Raw genomic sequence first — 21,348 nt, forward strand, 5'->3', positions numbered from 1 at the left:
TATCAAAGAAAAAAAAAGATATGTCCAACGCCAATCTCTTTAATTCTAAATCTCAAAGGGTATATGAGGCCTAGACAGGAGCATGGGCAGAACCTAGACGGTCACAGCTATAATCCATCATCATCACTTCCAGATAAAACAATATGTATTTTATAATACATATATATAATCATATCTGTCTTCTGTTATTACCCCGTATCCTAACGTGTCATTTACAGTCGAGCTTTTTCTATGTAAATATTCACTGAAGCATTAATGTGAGGCGTAATGGACAGAAACAGGTGGTCTTAGTAACCCCCTTGGGCTATGTCCAGATGGACTCCTATTACTGCCTCTCTACTCCAAAGTCCCCGAGTTCTCTTTATACTCAGACAAGAAGTATTAAATGAAGCCATTATTTCTCTTTTAGATTCCCATAGATAATTTATGGAGAGATGAGGAAAGACGAGCAATAAGGATTCAAAGGGTATCGGCCATTTGGCAGTAGTTCTTTCATTGTTTTCTTGTAGTACAAATTTATTTCAGATGAGTTAGTATTAGAGTTCATAGTCGTATACTGGGTCTGTGAGATAAGGATCCATAATGTGCCTAGGCCCATACTGCACCTCTGTGTGTTTATTAATAGATACCTTGTTTCCCCGAAAATAAGACAGTGTCTTATATTCATTTTTTCTTCATAGATTTGCTAGGACTTATTATCAGTAAATGTCTTATTTTTCCATGAAGAATAATTCATATGTCGCATGCAGCGCAGGGACAGAGCGTACAGTATGGAGGCTTCTAGCCACCAGGGGGAGCTCACCACAGCACACTAGTACAGCACAGCAGGGACAGCGTATGGTATGGAGGCAGGAGATGGGATAAAGGCAGACTATTGCAGCTCTACATCTGGTGGTAGGGGACAACAGGGATGGCAGCAGGTGACAGGTCTCTTGATGCATCACCTGCACATTTACAAGTGACAGCCGCAGAAGGGAACATAGGGATTGGCTTTCTGTATGTCCTGCATACAGCTGCTCTGCAACGGACAGTGAAGGTAGAGGACAACTGCGGGAGCTACATGCCCTGGTGTTCTGTTTGGCGGGCATCGGGGAAACAGGGTATGTATGGTCATGTTTTACTATGAGATGCTTGATCAGGTTCTACATGATATAGGAAGCTTTTAAAAAGAATCTGTCAATTCTTTATCATGCTCAAGGATCAATGAGGTGTTGCCAAGCTGCAGCACCTTCTCCCTCCCCCACCCCTCCATGTCTTGACTGATTGATGCACATCAGTGCCAAACAGGGATCAGTGGCAAGCAGTGGAGGGGGGGGGAGATATCTTTATTTATCTTTACTAGAAATAAGCAAACTTCCAGTACGTTTAGGTTTATCTGAACCCGAAGTCTTGGCATCTGATTTCCGGTGGCTGAAGAAGTTGGATGCAGCCCTAGGGACTCCTGAAAAACATGGATACAGCCTATGAAATATGGGTAAATCCATGTTTTCCAGGCAGCCTCAGGGCTGCATCTGACTTCTTCAGCCACCGTTAATCAAGTGCTAAGATTTCAGGTTTGGACAAACCTAAACATACTCGAAGTTCGCTCATCTCTAATCTTTACAAATAGCCATCATCTAAGAGTCAGGTATCATTTTTTTATCTGCCTTTTTTTTTATCAGTTATCTGCATTTTTTTATCAGTTATCTTTCCATGTCTGCAGATTTCCTTTAAAGTTTATAAAGGTTTCTAAAGGGGTTCTATATCATTTCCAGAGACAGTTATATAGGTTGTGTCTATATACTAAAATAGAGGTAAGCTACCATACCCAACACAGAGGAAACATATCTGCAACAAAAGGCAAACCCATATTGTCTTATGCCCCAAACCGACAGGGCAGAAGTAGTGGATCCACTGAACCGCTGCTAGCGATGGCATAAGCCGCACCAGGGAGCCAAGTCTAAGAGGGCGCTGGTCTTCACCAGTGTTCAATGCAGGGTGGGTACATGGGATACCCAAAAAGCACTCGTAATAGAGACCCAGCGTATAACATTACCAATATCATTAGTGTCTTGTTGCTTTGATTTTTTTTTTCTACAAATGTCAAATTAAGGCAATGAGTTGATGGTAATGGGGTGATTTTGTATTAAGTACAGACTAACAGGCTTGAAACGCGTCGGCTGTTTTTGTTCTTCGCGTTGCATACAACATTGTGTTTTGATTCTTTTTTAATATTCTTTATTTAACTCTTTTTTTTTCAATATAATTATGAAGAAAATAAACCTTTCATAACAATAAAAGGGATAAAACCTTACAGAGGTATAACAATAATCCCAAAACAGCAAGGAATACAGAAAAATAGCTGCGTAACAAGATATTGCGCTAGATGTAGATAACGCGTACAAAAGAAAGGTTAAACATGAAAAAACAAAGCTTAATACGTCATCATTTTTAATGTTTTTCTAATAAAGATAAACAGATTCCGGTCTGACAGAATGGACTGCAGTGCTGGAGCTTCCCTCCGCTATGTTTTTCTATATAGGTCATCTTAGCAAGGTACATCTTGTGCAGACATTTTAATTCAGTTAAATCCACGCACTATATTCAGCATTACTCACAGGTATTCAATATCTAGCGGTGACAAGGACCTGCACTAGAGGTTTTTTTTGTTGTTTGTTTGGTTTTTTAATAAAGAATGCAGAGTTTTCATAGCTTTGCCACAAGAAAAAGTAATTCAGATAGAGGAAGTAGGGAGCATGACAGGATAGGCCATCCATCAGGGATGAGGATCACTCCCACACTCCACAGTGAACAGGGTCGGGAGCATCTGGCTCCATTCACTGTGTAGTGGCCGGACGTGGTTACTGCCTCACCGATCAGACCTGTGGCGTGCCTTGCTGTATCAGTCTATTTTGCCTAGAAAACCCATTTAAAGGAGAAGTGCGGCGAAAATTTTTATTAAAGTATTGTATTGCCCCCCAAAAGATACAAATCACCAATATACATTTATTACGGGAAATGCACATAAAGTGCTTTTTTTCCCTGCATCAAGGCTTCACTTCCTGGATAACATGGTGATGTCACTTCCTGGATAACATGGTGATGTCACTTCCTGGATAACATGGTGATGTCACGACCCGACTCCCAGAGCTGTGTGGGCTGTGGCTGCTGGAGGGGATGATGGCAGAGGGATGCTCAGTGTCCCTCCAGTGCCCTGTGTCCCTCAGTGTCCCCCTGCCATCATCCTCTCCAGCAGCCACAGCCCGCACAGCTCTGGGATTTGGGTCGTGACATCACCATGTTATCCAGGGAGTGACATCACCATGTTATCCAGGAAGTGACATCACCATGTTATCCAGGAAGTGACATCACCATGTTATCCAGGAAGTGACATCACCATGTTATCCAGGAAGTGACATCACCATGTTATCCAGGAAGTGAAGCCTTGATGCAGTAGTAAGTGCAGGGAAAAAAGCACTTTATAAGCATTTCCCGTAAAAAGTGTATATTTGGGATTTGTATAACTTTTGGGGGGCAATACAATACTTAAAAAAAAAAAAAAAAAAATCGCCGGATTTCTCCTTTAATTGTTCAAGCTATGTTCACACTTTGATGGGTTTGATTTCATCAAGGTTTAAGTGTTTTTTATAACCAGTTTTGAGGAAACATGCTGAAAGTTTGGCTTCACCAACGTTCTTTCAGACTCGAACGCTTAGCATTTGAATCCTGGCATCTGGAAAAGTTGGATCCAGCCCTAAAGCTGGCAGGAAAACATGTATACAGCCATGTTTTTCAGAACTCCTTAGGATGGCATACAACTTCTCCAGATGCTAGAAGTCAAATGCTGAGCGTTTGGGTTTGGACAAATGTTGCCAAACCTGAACATTTGGCAAGTTTGCTCAACACTATTGATGACATCAAGCACTCCAGAAACCTAGTAGAAACCGTAAAGATCCCACAGTCGGTGGAATCCATCACATCGGGGGAGATTTATCAAAGGGTGTAAAATTTAGACTGGTGCAAACTGCCCACTGCAACCAATCACAGCTCTTCTTTCCTTTCACCAGAGCTGAAAGCTGAGCTGTGATTGGTTGCTGTGGGCAGTTTGCACCAGTCTAAATTTACACCCTTTGATAAATCTCCCCCATTGTGTTGAGATACCCTTGGAAAAGAGCTTCACCTGACAATGTGTCCTTCCTTCACTTACCGTTTTGTTTCAATCTTCCAAGATGAGCGACGCAATGTATCTCTAACAATAAAAATAAAAAAACATGATTAATACTCTTTTTATGTGACCACACAATGGATGTAACTTACAAACTTTTGAGGACTTTGGTAGCATGTCACCATAATGCTTGAATTTGTTTCATGGGAACTTGGAGTCCTGATGTGTGTGGAAGGATAAGATTAGAGACGTGCAACTTAAACCTATTTTTGGTAGACAATGACTTGTTGCTTAGAGGTTTTTAAATTTCGGTAATTTGGGCAAAATACTTAGTTTTCCTAAATCAAACTATTATTTCTCTTCTACTAACGTTGATAGGTTCCTTTTACTCAATTCAACGTCTCAGATTAATTAAAAAAAAAAAAAAAATGTTAAGGTTACTTTGTGGTCGCTTTGGGTATTGGGTGGCCTGAGAAGATGTGTGCTTGCTCCATCATGGTTTTAATGCATGCATCATCAAACCATGGACTCCTGACACAACTGACAAAAGGCATTTCATTACGTGGTACGGTCTCCAAAAGTGTCACAAGGAAATGATCCATCCTCGAGATGCTTAATGAACTGCTCGATTCTGATGTAAATCTGACTTTGAGCTGCCATGGGATTTTAGCTTCACCACTGCGATGACCTGGATTTCCATGTGAATACTGATTCTTCCCTATAATTAAAGCAGTGCCCTTTAAGAAGACAGTGAATCCAATTTACCAAACCAAGCTAATGTCTACTGAGATATGCCTGGGATTGAGAATATATATACAGTATATAATGTGTCTACCAGAGAATCCAATTTACAAGGCCAAGCTAATGTCTAGTGAGGTATACTTGGGTTTCTTATACTGTTTTTTTTTTTTTTTTTACGATAAAAGGACTAATGCTTATTTTTAGAGAAACACAGTACACTGTTAGGCTCCTATACTTTAATTTCCCCGGTAATTAGGCCTCCATACTGCATACACCCCCCACATACACACTATAGTACCCATCCCTCCGCTCTGTAGTAAGGCCCCCCAAATTGTACCCCCCGTAGTTGGCCCACGTGCCAGTAGCCTACAGCTTGACTGTGGGGAAAGCTGTAAGCTACTAGCGCAGCTGGTAGCATTAGGGAGCTGTGCAGTAGGGACCCATATCTGTACAATTGTGCTGATTGGTTCCCTTTAAGGCCCACTCCTGAAAGGGTTAAAGGAGAAGTCTGGAGAAAATTTTTATTAACCCCTTCATACCGAGCCCATTGATGCCCAGATGTCCAGGTCAAATTACAGCAATATTCCTCCCCGCCTTCTAAGAGCCATGGCGCTTTTATTTTTCCACCTAGAGGGCTGGTTAGGGTGTCATTCTTTGTACCATGATCTCTAGTTTTTATAAATATTAAATTGGTATAATAAAAAAATATTTGATCACATTTTATTAATTTTTTTCTGATATAATATGAAAAAATCAGCAATCCTGGTGTTTTTTGTTTTTTTTTTCGTTTACGCCGTTCAGGGTGTGGGAACAATAATGTTATATTTTAATAGATCGGACAAAATCACACCCTACGATATATATAATACGATATACATTATTTAAAAAATATATATTTTAATTTTTATAATGGGCAAGGGGGGATTTTTAACTTTTATTTGGAGGGGGGTTTAAAGGGTTTTTTTAATACTTTTTTAAAATCTTTTTTTATTACACTTTTTTTTTTACACTTTCACTTTAAAACAAGCAATCCTTAGATTGCATGTACTAATCTATGCTATGCCATAGCATAGATCAGTGTTATCGGCGATCTATGCATAGAGCCTGACTGAGAGCAGACTCTATGTACAGATCGCCGAACCGACAGGACGGAGGTAAGTGGCTTACCCCCGCCTATCTGCACAAGCGATCGGCGATAGCTGCAGGGGTCCCGATCACTCAGTGACAGAAGCAGAGATGTCCTGTGACCACAAAGGGAGGGGGGAAGAGGGAGCTGAGCATGGTCAGAGTGGACCCAGAGTAGAGCGGATAACAATGAGAAAAAAAAAACAGGGAAATGGAGCAAGATAGGTTATACATGTATACCAGACATAGGTTGGTATTGGGAAGGGGGATTGTTTAGAATATTGTTTTTGTTACCCGGATAACTCCTATAATGGTTGCCTCCCTGGTGGTCTATGGTAGTGCAATTGTCAATAGGTGTGATCCTCTATAGCATTTTTTTAAAAAGTGTAGATAAATGTTGAAATGGGAAAAATATATTAGCTTTATTATTTTCAAGTCTAGTCATTTTCAAAAATATATCTAAAATATATTTATATTTATTTCTCCCCCATGCATCATGCATAGCCAAGCCAAAGAGGGATTAATAAATCCAGCCAGGCTCGTGCACTGAGGACTAGAATACAGGGGATTAGATGAAAGCATTACAAACTCCAGGGTCATGTTCTCTCCTTGGGATTGTTTCGATGCCATCACTGTCTACATTGCACAAAGCAGCTGGCTCTGGAAAAATGGGTTGTATTTAAATCTGTCATACTCTGTAAAGAGAAAGACTTTGAAAAGTTATCTGAATATAATCTTGCCCTGGGGTATATTGAGCAAGTTTCAAAGTTATTATTCTGTCACATCTGTGTTTGGAGATGCGGCACACCAACAGATTGTCATTCAGATTCTTAAAGGGTCTGTGTAAAAATTATGGGGAGCTACATAGAAGGGCTACATAGTATCGACAGGTAGAATGGAACTCCAGGCTTTTATCCCGTACCTCTTTTCTCAGCGGAAGACTGAACCTACTAGAGGTCATGCTTCTGAGGAGTCTGGAACCATTAGAGGTCATGCTTCTAAGGAGTCTGGACCCACTAGAGATCATGCTTCTTAGGAGTCTAGACCCACTAGAGGTCATGCTTCTAAGGAGTCTGGACCCACTAGAGGTCATGCTTCTAAGGAGTCTGGACCCACTAGAGGTCATGCTTCTGAGGAGTCTGGGCCCACAAGAGGTCATGCTTCTGAGGAGTCTGGAACCACTTGAGGTCATACTTCTGAATGTCTGGACCCACTAGTGGTCGTGTTTCTGAGGAGACTGGGCCCACTAAAGGTCATGCTTCTGAGGAGTCTGGATCCACTGGAGGTCATGATTTTGTGGAGACTGGGCCCCCTAGAGGTCATGATTTTGTGGAGATTGGACCAACTAGAGGTCATGCTTCTGAGGAGACTGGACCCACTAGAGATCATGCTTCTGAGAAGACTGGACCCACTAGAGGTCATGCTTCTGAGGAGACTGGTCCCCCTAGAGGTCATGCTTCTGAGAAATCTGGACCCACTAAAGGTAATGCTTCGGAAAGTCTGGACCCACTAGTGGTCGTGCTTCTGAGGAGACTGGGCCCACTGGAGGTCATGATTTTGTGGAGACTGGCCCAACTAGAGGTCATGATTTTGTGGAGACTGGACCCACTAGAGGTCATGATTTTGTGGAGACTGTGCCCGCTAGAGGTCATGCTTCTGAAGAGATAAGACTCACTAGAGATCATGCTTCTGAGGAGACTGGACCCACTGGAGATCATGCTTCTGAGAAGACTGGATCCACTAGAGGTCATGTTTCAAAGGAGACTAGACCCACTAGAGGTCATGCTTCTGAGGAGTCTGAACCCACTAGAAGTCATGCTTCTGAGGAGACTGAACCCATTAGAGGACATCATTTTGAGGAGACTTGGCTCACTAAAGGTCATGTTATGAGGGACTGTCTACATTTAATATAACACATTCATGTTTCCTGTAAGTGTCACAATTTTTCACAGTCTGTGCCTAAAGAATGATCCTTTGTTGGGTCAGCCTGATAAGAAAAAAGGGTCCCTAATATATAGGCTATTTCCCCTTGTTTATTCACTACCTGTGCAGAGTTGTAGACATGCAGAGTTTAGCCCCACCCATGAATATGATAGTGTTTAACTCCACCCATGAGTATGATGAACAGAGTTTAACCCCACCCATAAGTATGTTTAGTGTTTACCCCATCCACCCCACCCATGATGGATCATTTTACAGGGGTCACTTTTTTATAGTGGATATGTCTTTGCTTACAGCTGAGTTCTTTAGGACTGGTGAAGCAAATGCTTTGGGGAGCCACAATGTGTTCTAGATGCAGTTGACAACCTTATTTGAAGAAGTTGAAGCACAATTTCTGCACACATCAGCACAACCAGTCTACACAGTGGGGCCATTTTGCAAATACCCCTTGGCTAACTTCACGTAAAATAGTACAGGCTAAATAGTATCAGCTCAGTAATACAGTTCACCCCTAGTCGTCCATAACTTTGTACTTAGCACATAGAATTACCTTACAATTACCAAGGTTTTGATGAAAGTAAAAACAAGTAAAAAAAAATGTACCCCCCCCCCCCCAACCCCCAAGAATGAGGGTATGTCTACACTATAGAATCCCGGTGGATCACCCACCGCAGATTCCGCAGCTCGGCTCCCGCTTGCGGCCACGTGCATCTCTGCTGGTCCCATAGGCTTTATTCTACGGGTTTGAAGATTCCACCGTCCATCCGAAGAATGAACCGCTTATTCTTCAGGTGGACGGCGGAATCTGCCAACCTATAGAATGAAGCCTATTTTGGAGATGCAGCAACCGAGAACAGGGACGAGCTGCAGAATTCACGCGGGTGTGGACTTACAGTACCCTTAGGTGGAGAGGGAAATACAGTATGCTCTATGACAAACCATTTAACTTTGCCTGGACTAGGGGCCACCAAGTCTGAAATGCGCTGTCATTATGTATTGTGTACCTGGAAACATTAAAGCCTTGATTATTTTTAAGACACCTGAAAAGTTGCTGGACTTTTATTCTGTCATAGTCTTCCCAGGTTTGTATTACGGATAGTGTTGAGTGGACTTGCTGTAATGTTCAAGTTCAGCAACATTCTCCAAGCCCCAACGCTCTTCATTTGACACTCTGTGTCTGGAGAGGTAGGTTGCCAGACACTGGGAGTCCAATGCCAAGCATTGAGGTTCGGAAAACATTGCCAAAGTTGTCCAAACACCAAAAATTTGACAAAAAGATTTTTTTTTTTTTAAATCCAGGTCTAAAAAGGTACATATGCATAAACGTGAATTTTTGAATTTCCCATTCTATTACAGGTACTATTTTACTGCACCAGTCAAACTCACATTACTGTAGGTTTCATTTTTTTTTTTACCCCATTATTCAACTGTCGTCTCCATATATCTGCCTCTCCTCTCCAATGAATATGCACGTATAGAGTAGTCGTGCAGAAGAGTCTATGGGAAGCTGGCTCTATTGTTATATAACAAGTGTTGTCTACATCACAATGATGAGTTGCGCAGCTTCCTATTCATATTAGCCGTGATCCGTTCTGTCTCATCTCATACAGAAATACTGCAGAGAGTCCATTTTTCTTTCCTTTTTCGACGCGCCATTTGGACTTTTTTAGCAGTAAGTGAACAACGCATTATGTGTGCTGCGAGCGCCGCATCAGATAAGGATGTAAAGTACTAAGTGTCAGGTTTTTTTTTTTCCCCTGAAATAGCATCTTTACTTTAATGGCTTCATCTCTGCTCTGGGATACATAAAAGCTTTAAGAAAAACGATAATATTATTTTAGCAGGTAATGACACTTCAGTGTATTCAGGAAAAAATAAAGATATAGACGTCTTTGTACTCGGCTGGATTTAAGCCAAAGAAGAGCAACGCTATTGAAATGTTTCTTCGCCTTTTTGATAACAGATTGTATTTTTTAGATGTAGGAGATTTGATTTTGTTAATGTAGTAAATATGTTTTTCATGTCCCCCCCCCCCCGACCTTAGCATAAGCCTGGTCACCACCTCCCCACCACCTCGACCCCTCATCTGTCCCCGGATATGCCACCACTTGCAGTCCCATATGACCAGACGATCTATACTGGGGATTGTGAATGGACTGGAGGTGACTTTTTTAAAGGGACATTAACAGCAGGTTTGTACATAAAAGCCTTCAGTTATGTACCTGGAGACATTCTGATGCTTTGTTCTAAAGATGGGGCAGTGCTCCCAACAGATGCCCAGGTGCCCCTAACAGCCTTCCGGACCATGGAGCAAACTAATAACTGCACCAGAACGGCACAAAGGATGGAGTTAAGAGACATACCTTCCTCCTCGGCGTCTCAAGTGCAATTTTCGTCTAACATGCCGTTAGTTCCCCTTTAATGTAATCAGGGCCATATTTACCGCTAGGTACCTGTGGTCCGAGGTGGCGGTGTTAACCAGTCACAGTATGGTGGTATTGGTCAGGTCTGGTGGTGTTATCCATTGACAATATAGTGGAATTGGTCAGGTCTGGTATGGTGGTGTTAAATGTGGCGCCTGGAGCTATTACCTACCAATCTACCAATCCTGTGGTGAGAATTCCGTCAGACAATATGCAGGCTGCTCTAATCATTGATTCAATGTGGATATTTTTTTATGTTTTAAGCAGTTAAAAACCATGAAAACTGCAATTCAGACAATGTTTCTACATGTAGAGAAATGCATGTGGCCGAAATCACGCTCCCATTTCTTCCCCAGTAGTCATGTGCTGTTGCCAGGATTATTGGCCATACGCCTATTAGTTACCCCATAAGGGTCTGGGGTTGGCTCCATGTGGTGACGTACAGAAAATGTGGGAACGCGGCCTAAGACTGATCAGATATCAATATGATGTTCAGAAACTAGAAAATCCTGATGCTAATTGTTGAGTGAAGATGGGGCGTCTGCAGGTTTAGTGCCAAGGGCAGCAGCAGCTGGTAATACGGCCCTGAATGTAACTGAGCGTCTTGTAGAGTTACATTACCTCTCATTTCTTGCACCTTCCTCGGCTACTGCACCATTAACCCCTTCGTGACCAAGCCATTTTTTTGGCTTGTTTTTTGGCGGGACAAACTGGTGCCATCTTTAGGTGCCTGTGACTTTTTGATTGCTTTCTTTGCCTTTTCTTTCGGAAGCAAATTAACAAAATACAGCAAGTCCGGTGTCTATTTTTCATTTTCATTTTTGTAGCGTTCATCATGTGGGACAATTAATATAGTTCGGGTTGTTAGGGATGTGGTGAAATCAAATATGTGTTTGTTTTTAACGTTTTACATAAAAATTTCTTTGTAAGAGGAAATTGTGTGGTTGTGTTTTTGTTTTTTTGTTTTTTTGTGTGTGGGGGGGGGGAGTTTTTTTAATATAATATTATATATAAACCGAAACTATTTTCCTATTTAATAGTCCCAAAAAGTGAAATGCAATCTTCTGATCAATAATATAATACAATGAACTACTAGTATATTGCAGTGTATTATCCTGTCAACATAACGTTGATATGCGACCTAACCAGTCTTGCCAGAGACAGAACAGAGTAGGCAGAAATATATGGCATACCTAGGGGACCTTCATTAGGCCCCTTGATGCTATAAAAAATTAATCAAACAAAAGTCCAGCAACCACTTAAAGGGAATCTTTCAGTTTCCGGGCCCTACCTAAGGTGCTGACAGTGTGCTGTAGCTGGTAGTCCACTAGTGAGCCTGGTACCCTCTGGTAATTTTCTGTGCAGCGGATAATACACAATCTCACGTCTCCTACTGTACTGAAGTGTCAAAGAAGAGTTGTTTGTGCCACACCTCCCCAATCCTTCCTCCTCCCCCTTCTTCATGAATAATCAATGCTGCCCAGCCTTCTGCTCACTCAGCTGTCAGCTAGTGTCTCTGATTGCAGATCAGTCCTCTTTAGGCAGGTTATGTCTGAAAGAAACACTCAGATATAGTTGAATCTTTGTGGTCTAGGGGTAACTCACCAGTCTAGAGACCTGCCAGCAGTTTGATTTCTGGTTCAAATCCCCTAATGGAAATGAAATACAGGTCTTTATTTTATTTTTTTCTTATTATTGTGTAATCTTAAGGCTATGTTCACACACAGTATGTTTGCTCAGTATTTGGTCAATATTTTGTAACCAAAATCAGGAATTGATTAAAAACACAGAAAGTCTATGGTTACATACCGGAACTGAGTGGATGGCCGCCATTTAATGGCAAATAATTACTGTTATTTTAAAAACAACGGCCGTTATTTGCCATTAAATGGCAGCCATCCACTCAATTTCAACAGTATTGAACTTAACCTTTCTGTGTTTTAAATCCACTCCTAGTTTTGGTTTCAAAACACTGACCAAAATACTGAGCAAAAATACTGTGTTTGAACATAGCCTTAAAAATGATACAATAACGAGAAAAAAAAGAAAAATATAAAGACCTCTACTTCATTTCCATCAGGGGATATGAACCAGAGAATAAACTGCTGGCAGGTCTCTAGTGAGGTGAATTTCTCCTAGACCACAGCTCCTACACATTTGGGACCTGAGATTCAACTATATCTGAGTGTTTCTTTCAGATATAACCTGCCTATAGAGGACTGATCTGCAATCAGAGACACTGGTTGACAGCTGAGTGAACAGGAGCCCAGGCAGCATTGATTATTCATGAAGAAGAGGGAGGAGGAAGGAGTGATGTGCCACAGTGCGGCACAAACAACTCCTCTTTGACACTTCATTACAGTAGGAAATGTGAGATTGTGCATAATCCACTGCATGGAAAATTACCAAAAGTCACCATGCTCACTAGGGAACTGCCAGTTACAGCACACTGTCAGCACCTTAGGTAGGGCCCGGGAGCTGACAGATTCCCTTTAAATATCACTATCACAATTTGACCACAGCATCTAAAGGCTTAAACTGCAAAGATCAAAGGTTTCTCTGCTCCTGATAGTTATAGCTGGGGCCCTGCTGCCATGCAGCATCCAAGTTGCCTTGATATTCTGCACAGGAGAGCATTGGCAGGCTCCTTTTGTCCTACCAACAAAAAACGTATTGTGGTCATTAAGGAGTTAACTGTATGTTATGTTTAGTAAAATAATAAACACACCTGCACAACTAGAATTCAGCCTTTTTGTTGTTTTTTTGTTTTTGTTACACCTACATATTCTGCCTCTATATCGTCTATTTGTTCTGGTAAATTGCACAAAAAGACATCTATTATTTGTAACTTACTTAACAATGAATTACATCATTGACTCTACTTCTACCTGATCCAGTTTCCATAGTTACAAGAATCAACCAGAGACCCATAAAGTTTTGTTCAGACCTAGAAAGCATTAAAAGACGAAGAAAACTCCAATAGATGTAAAGATTTATGAAGCAGGAAATCTGGATGTGCTTTTTGTACTTTGCATAGTTCCCGTGCCTGGTTTAGATCACGTCTGTAGTGGTTGAGATGTGTACAGTGGTAGAGAAAGGTGCACATTGTATAGAAACAGTCTGTGATGTATACAATAGTAACCATGGGATGCATAAAACATCTTGACGAGGTAGGCTTTTGTAGGCTATTGTAAGATACATAGATGATAGAGAGGGAAAAAGTAGAGAAATAGATCAGAAAATCCCAACTGGTGCAAAACCACAGCTTCAAGAATACCAAGCTGTAAGGGTATGCTGAGAGTTGTAGTTTTTTAGCAGATGGGGAGCCACAGGTTAAGAATCCTGAGATACAGATGTGTCCTGGCTCACCTTATTGTTAGTTTAAGGAGAACTCAGACAAAGAGTAAAAATCCAACATAATGAAAAAGTTATACTTACCCATCCCTGTGACCCTGCAGCCCTAGCTTCCAATCTCCCTCAGCTTCCTGTGTCATCACAACCCGACAGAAACTAGCCTCTCAGTAAGTCAGTGACTGCAGAGGTGTCTTGCCTCACTCAGTCATTGACTGGCTGAGGAGGCATCTCTGATGTCAAAGCACCAGGAGCCACAGGAGGCCAGTAGGTAACCATAACCAACTGCCCTGCAGGGGCATGAGGACAGGTAAGTATAACTTCTTTATCATGTTTATTATTTTTTCCCTTGTTTTTATTGTTGTATTGCTTTAAAGATAAAAAAATATAAATAAATAAAGTCACAGCGTCTTGTTCTAATTTCAGCGCTAGAAATGTCATAACCTTTAGATATGGAGAACATCAAAATGTTATTAATCACAGTGTGAGAACTGATCTTTCCCACAATGACCCCCTGCCTGGCTGAATTGTGGGAAAAGATATGTATAGAAACATAATTATTACCCCCAATTGACACTGAGGGTTAGATAATGTCTTACTGCGATCCAGGGCTTATCAAATGCCTGATGATCCAATTATGTGGATGAAATTCACTCAGTGCCAATGTTAAAGGAGAACTCAGGTCAAAAGAAAATTTCAGTGCAGACAGGAGGGTGCAGAAATATAATAACAAAATCAATACTTACCCATCCCTGTGCCCTCACCGCGCTACATCACTGCTCATTGACTCCTGTTGGCCTCCTGCAGCTTCCACTCTTGCAACATCACAACCCAACTTAGGAATGCCTGATCAGCCTTTCAGTGACGGGGGCGGGACACCACTAGAGTCACTGATTGGCTGAGCAGGCACTTTAAGCTGGTTCGTGACAACACAGTAACACAGGAGAAACTGAAGACTAGAGGGTAGTGATGCAAGCTCTCTTTTAAACCAGGAAACTAAAGGTCCTTTTATATGGGGTGATTCAGTAGAATGGCCAGATAATTGCCTTGGGTAAGCAGCTGCTGTGGAGCATTGAACCTGAGGGTCTATATATTATCATTTGCCAACAGCAGATCTCATTGTGTAAATGGTGGATTAGAACAATAATGACAGTGATTGGCCGCACATAATAATCAAGCAGTTATTTGTAATATTTCCAATACTGATCCATCTTGAGTCTTCTTAAAGGGGTACTCCGGTGGGGAAAAAAAATATTTTTCAATTAATTAGTAGCAATTTAGTAGCAATTTATATTACTAATTTCTTTCCAGTCTGACACAGTGCTCTCTGCTGCCACCTCTGTCCATGTCAGGAACTGTCCAGAGCAGGAGAGGTTTTCTATGGGGATTTTCTACTGCTACAGTTGTAAACAGGATATAGGGTTAAATGGTTGAGATTTATTGAGTATTACAGTGTGAAGTGGCCAAGGACAATGCTCTGATTCTCATATTAAAAAACAAATAATGAATCAGGAAAGAGACAATGAAAGGAGGCTGTATATATACAATGGTGATATGTTCCACTGCTTACTAAACAGATCATTACTTCAGAGAATTCTCCGCCACATCCAGCTCTATGTTCCTGATTGGCGCCGGCTATTAATTTCCTCATACACAGTCTGTAATCTGGCAATTTGCTGCAGAAAAGGATTTCCTAAATGTGCTGCTAATTGTTAGATTTTCACTAAAATAACACGAGGCATATGGAGCTCTAAAATGACAGCCAACAGCACGACACCGAGATACCGAGAGGTTCGCTCTATTTTTGTTTGCACTTTGTATTAATGTATTTCTAAGAAGCCGTATGGGAGATTCTGTGGGCCAGTGATACTGATGCCAGACACTCATTGCACAACGTAGTGGGCAGACACCTGCACACTTTATGCAACTATTATATGGGAATTTGACTACATAAGACCACCCCCCTTCCATATACCCCATGAGTGAATATGGTTGCCATATAGAAGAATAGATCCTATGTTATTACTTAGTCTCCCCTATAATGTAACATGGTGACCCTCAGTGAATCACTTGAGGCTTTGCTGCTCAATAAATAGTCGCACGGAAAACGTGAAAACAGCCTTAGGGTAGCTTCACATGTACCGAATCCGCAGCGGATTTCATGCTGCCAGTGCGCTGCAGATCCTGGTAGTGTGAAGGTCTATGAGGTTACATATCCGCAGCGGAATTTTTATTCCACTGTGGACATGTAACCTGGCCCCTTTAACCCCCGCCGCCTGGCACCTGCAGACCCTGGCCTGGAGCATACATTACCTGCTCGGCGCCGCGGCTGTGTGTGAGGCTTCCGGCTCTTTTCGCTCCTCATCAGTCAATCAGTGCTGCCATGCACTCCAATTCACAGGAAACCACAGATATATCAGGCACAGATCATCCGCAAGGTGCAAGGTTCATAATCTCATGATATATCTATTTAATTTAAAAAAACATAAAATAGATTATCACACAACGTGTTTCTAGGATTAACCAGCCTCTTCCTCAGGTGCCCCTGTCCTGTACATGCTGTCGGAGAGTTGTGCCTTATGCTTGCACAACACTGCTAGGTGTGGGATTCTGCTGTGTGACGACCAGCAGTTTTACCATTGTCTTGATGATTCTGGACCAGTCATTGCTGTCTAAATTTCTCTTTCTACTAAGGCGGACAGGAACTGTGAAACATTACTATAAAGAGTCATGTGATTGCCCCCTCCCCCCGCATTTTTCTCTGTTGGTTGGCATCCCTCACTCTTCCGATCACCTCCACATGTAAAGGTCCTGCCTTGATGCCAAGTTCCCTTTAAGTCCCAGGCTCCTCATGGTTTCAGTAAGGATTCTTTCTATCCTACCTGAATTATCCCAGGTAATGCTCTTCATACTGTGTCTTAACGCTGGGCTTGGGATTCCCCTTGATAATACGAATGCAGTAAGTTGGTGAATTCATTATTTTAATAGCATTTCCTTAACGTGCATTAATTAATTTGGCTCAGGTTAACGCAATTGGAAAGTCATTAGGGAGAAGCAGGAGCGGAGCCTATTACACTGTAGACGTGTCCTGTCGGCAGTTCTGCAGCTTGGTGCCTCTGTTTATTAAGGCAGTCAGCTAAACCTGCGAGGAGACATTGAAGCAGAGCATTTCTGAGGGGTCTTTGGGGGCACATGTATGTGGAGTTTGCAGTCAGCAACATAGGAGAACCCTCTAGTGTCTACAACCTCAATCTGTGGTACGTGTACCTCAGAGATAACATGCCATGTACTAAGCAATGCTCACACAGTGCTCATGTTGTGTATGACTATAGCCTTGGGGGTACTTGGATGTAATTTGTTTGTGTAAGAGAAATTATTGGTGACATGTCAAGTTTCAATTGTTGGGGGGTCCGGATACTGAGAATTGCAACAATCGCTAAAATAAAGGGGATAAAACACTGTTCCTGTTCGTTTCTGCTTGGCTTTCTTCAGCTCTACTTGGAGAACCGAACAGGTGGTGTGCGGATTCATAGAAAGTCTATATAAAGACTTTCTATGAATCCCTACAGAAATCGGTTTTCCTCTTTCTAAGCAGAATCAAGGGAACTCAGCAGTCGGCCATTAATTTTGCAGGTGTTAGGGAGTTGGACCCCCACTGACCATAGTAGCAACGATCGAAGTTTGTAAAAGTGTGTCGAGACCTTGGCCGAGGGTGTCAAGACTATGTTTGGGAATATGACTCCCAGTTATTCAGTGTCCTCCTTCTCCACTCTCACATATGTTTGGCTGCTAATTGTGAGAGTCTCTGCCTCTCTTCTAACTTGCCAACTGATGCCACTCTTTATATAATCCTGATCCTTCAGATGTTCCTGGGTCCGAGTGGCCTGGCAAAGGGTATCCCGTCCAAGAAGGAACTATTCAGACTGCACATGTATATAATTTGAGTGCTAAATAACATGATTGTGCCTTGTGTATGGGGTTGTAGTTCCAAACGGCATGGATATTTCGGCATTTTTACGGAAGTGTTGACCTCTGTTTGGCACTGGTATTTGGGCACGTTACAGTACCCACCATAGGCACTCTTCAGTATAGTTAGTTGTACTCTGTATGACACCATAACATATGAGCGGCCAGCAGATGGTACCGCACAGGCCAAGCTGGCGGCTTTGATCCTTGAGGGTGTTTTTCATTGATGAAACCTATTTTAAACATCTGATAACTCCCTTGTACTCTTTTTCTGTGTTCATTCATAATTTTCTCTGGTGTCTGATGTAAACTGTCTGCTCTGTTCACGTCAGTAAACTAATTTTCTGTCTAATGTACATCCATTTATGACCTTCCTGTATAGTGTACATCCTGGAAGGAACTTCCTGTTGCAGCTGTACATTCTAGCTTGGAATTCAGTCAATGCAATCTGCCTCCAACAATACCTTCTCAACTATAACCCTGCCCACTACCCCCACACAAGCTTCTCCCCCCCCCCCCCCCCCCACACACACACATATGGGTCTGGAGATGGTGATAGTGTTGGTTGACTGAACTAGAGAGCACAGCAGGAACAGAGAGACAGGTTTTATTGGTGGAAAAGCCTTTTTGAAATGTATCTAAACAGTAGATATTACAGGTCTAAGTGTTAGGAAAGTTAGTTGGCACCATATCGCATTTAGGTGGCAATGCCTATAAAAATCTGACTAAATGTTCTGTCTGTTTTGTGTTTTACAGGATACTCCATACTTCAGGCAATCATGGAGAAGGCCGGACAAAATGGTTGGCAAGTTAGTGCGATATGTGTGGAAAATTTCAATGATGCCAGCTACAGACGTCTATTAGAAGACCTGGACCGGAGACAAGAAAATAAGTTTGTAATAGACTGTGAAGTGGAAAGGCTTCAGAATATTCTGGAACAGGTAACCGTTCATCTTCTTCACTTAGGACAAATGAACTGGGGTCAACTATATAATACAAAGGAAATGCCGATCCTGAGCGCTCTTTATGTCATTTTTCTTGGCCAATGTTTCAGCAGTTTCTGTAGATTTAAGCATTTCAGTGATATCCAATTATTGCCGACATGTTTTACTTTTACATCCAATAAGATTCAAGAGGAGTATTTTTCTTTCTTTTAAATTTAAGTTTAAGGGGTTTGTCCAGAATTAAAGGCATTCTCCATATGTCATCCATGTTTGATCAGTGTTGGTACAACCTCTGGACAAAGGAGTTCATGTGAATGGGAAGAGCTGCACAGCCATTCATGAATGAGCCATTCAACCTGTGAAAACCATGAAGGGGATGTGCCATGGTCCATTTATTGTGCTAAGGCTGGTTGGCCCGCCACTGATCAAACATTAAAGGTCCATCGGGATTTACCATAATTTAAAGTATTTAAAGCGATTCGGCAGGTGATGCAGTTATTGTCCTAAAAAACAGCTTTTAAACTTGCAGCACTGTGTCAAATTGGAGTCGGCTGGAGTGTCTGTGCCCTAGGTTTGCACCGCCTCTCCATCCCTCCTCCCCGCCCTTTTCATCATTAGGAATGCCCCAGGCAGGATTTCTCCTAATCTTCACTTGTCTCAACACTGCACATGGGCCTTAACAATCCAGCACATGTGCAGTGTTCAGACAAGTGATGAATCGGAGAAATCTTGCCATGGGGTATTCCTAATGGTGAGGAGGGTGGGAAGGAGGGACATAGGGGCATAGCGGGCCTAGGGCACACACATTATAGGCCATGCCAATTTCACAGAGGTTTGCAAGTTTAAAAGTTTTTTGTAAGGACAATAACTGCATCACCTGCTGAACAGACCCCAGGACATATCTTGGAATAAAAGGAGCTATCTTACGGTACAAGCGGTTTGGGGTGGGGTGCGCAGATTGTGGGTACAGAGTCACTTTAATTGTTCAGACGCCTAAGTGGTCTGAGAGAATTATCATTGCTACCCATGGCCACTTGTAAAGATTATGGCCATGTCTCAGGCCATCGATGGTCTACATCTCGAGCCATACACTCAAGCCAAATACAGACATGCCTTTCCTTACCATTCCTCTTGGCTCACCACAGATGAGTGACGCAAGATGAACAGGATTGAAAGAAATACATGAGTTTGGACCTTTCTGTCAGAGGTTGTGTCTCTGGGTGACCACCCAGTGGCTGTGGTGTGGAGTTTGGCTTGCCGAGGGTTTTTCTAGTATGTTGCTATAAGGTATTCAGTTTGTATTATAAGAAATTGGAGTCCTTAATGAGATGACAGAAAGGAAAGGGTGGACACATCTGCTGATCTGTACTAATACATTGCCTGATCTATAGACTGTAGGAGCTGCTATGTATGACACGTAAGAGGTAAGCTGTAAGAGAATGAAGAGAGCTGCGTATTGTGTACAAATAAATTAGGAAGTTTCTCTTTTTTACCTACCCGGTCTCTTAGGATCAGTCCTAAAAAGGGTTTTAAAGGGGTTATCCGGCGCTACAAAAACATGGCCACTTTCTTTCAGAGACGACTTGTCTCCAGGTCAGGTGTGGTTTGCAATTAAGCTCCATTCACTTCAATGGAACTGAGCAGCAAAACCCCGCCCAAACTGGAGACAAGAGTGGGGCTGTCTCTGGAAGAAAGTGGCCATGTTTTTGTAGCCCTGGATAACCCCTTTAAAGTGTGCCTGTCATTGTTACCCCTGCCGGATCAGCAACAAATTCCACTCTGCACCCAAAAAATTGGGTATCCATGGCAACCAACATGCCAAGACCATAATGTGCGTAACCCCTATTGGATAAGATGGAACAGAACTTTTGGGCGCAGAGTGCAATTAACCACTGATTTGACAGCAGCCATGACGACAGGTACACTTTAAAAAACACAATTCTTTGCCTAGAGCCTAGTAGTCGTTTACTGCCACAATACACGGACACAACACACAGACTGATTTTTTTTTTTTTCTAGAAATAGAGCATGCCCTTTATCCTAATCATGGAGAGCCACTTTAAGGAACAGTCTTATAAAGAATCTTAACCTTTGACCTACAAAACAGTGTTCACTACTATAGGGGGGGGGGAATTCTCTATGACCAGCATTTCACTAAATCTAAATACCTGCATGCTTTTCGATTCTCTAATCCTGAAGTTGCGTATACAGCGTAGCTTATATAGTGTGCAGTACAGGGTAGCTATACTAATGCTGCGTTTACACGGAGCGATAATTCGCCCAATCGAACGATTAACGTTTTCGAAATAACAATGTGTTTTTATAACGATCTGCGTTTACACGGAACGATATATCTTTTGGAAAAATCATTATTGCGATCGTTTTAAGATCGCTTAGGCCTATCTCACACATAGGGTGAATCGGTGAAAGACTGTTTACACAAAGCGATCTGCGAATTTTTAGCGAACGACCAACGACGATTTGAGAACATGTTGAAAGATGACAATGAACGATTTTTCGCTCATTGCTTGATCGTTCGTTGTGTTCAAAAGAGCCGATTAACGCTCAAATGCGATTGTTTTTGCGAAAATTCGAACGATAATCTTTCCGTGTAAACGCAGCATAATTGCCTTCCATTAAAAGTCATCTCCAGGCCACCCCCTGCGGCCATAAACAGGCTGGAGGGGCCAGGAGCCATGTTTAATCCAATGGA

General features: G+C 42.0%; 1 protein-coding gene across 4 annotated transcripts in view; it reads left to right on the forward strand.

The window, feature by feature from the left end:
• GRIA4 (glutamate ionotropic receptor AMPA type subunit 4) overlaps positions 1-21,348 on the forward strand; it is a 246,764-nt gene that overhangs the window by 137,526 nt on the left and 87,890 nt on the right. For all 4 annotated transcript variants that reach the window (XM_069972021.1, XM_069972020.1, XM_069972023.1 and 1 more), the window contains exon 4: positions 18,448-18,632. In XM_069972021.1, coding sequence (XP_069828122.1) covers positions 18,448-18,632 — 185 coding nt within the window. The remainder of the gene's footprint in view (positions 1-18,447; positions 18,633-21,348) is intronic.

This window comes from Dendropsophus ebraccatus, chromosome 5, assembly GCF_027789765.1.
Source record: "Dendropsophus ebraccatus isolate aDenEbr1 chromosome 5, aDenEbr1.pat, whole genome shotgun sequence".
NCBI lineage: Eukaryota > Metazoa > Chordata > Amphibia > Anura > Hylidae > Dendropsophus > Dendropsophus ebraccatus.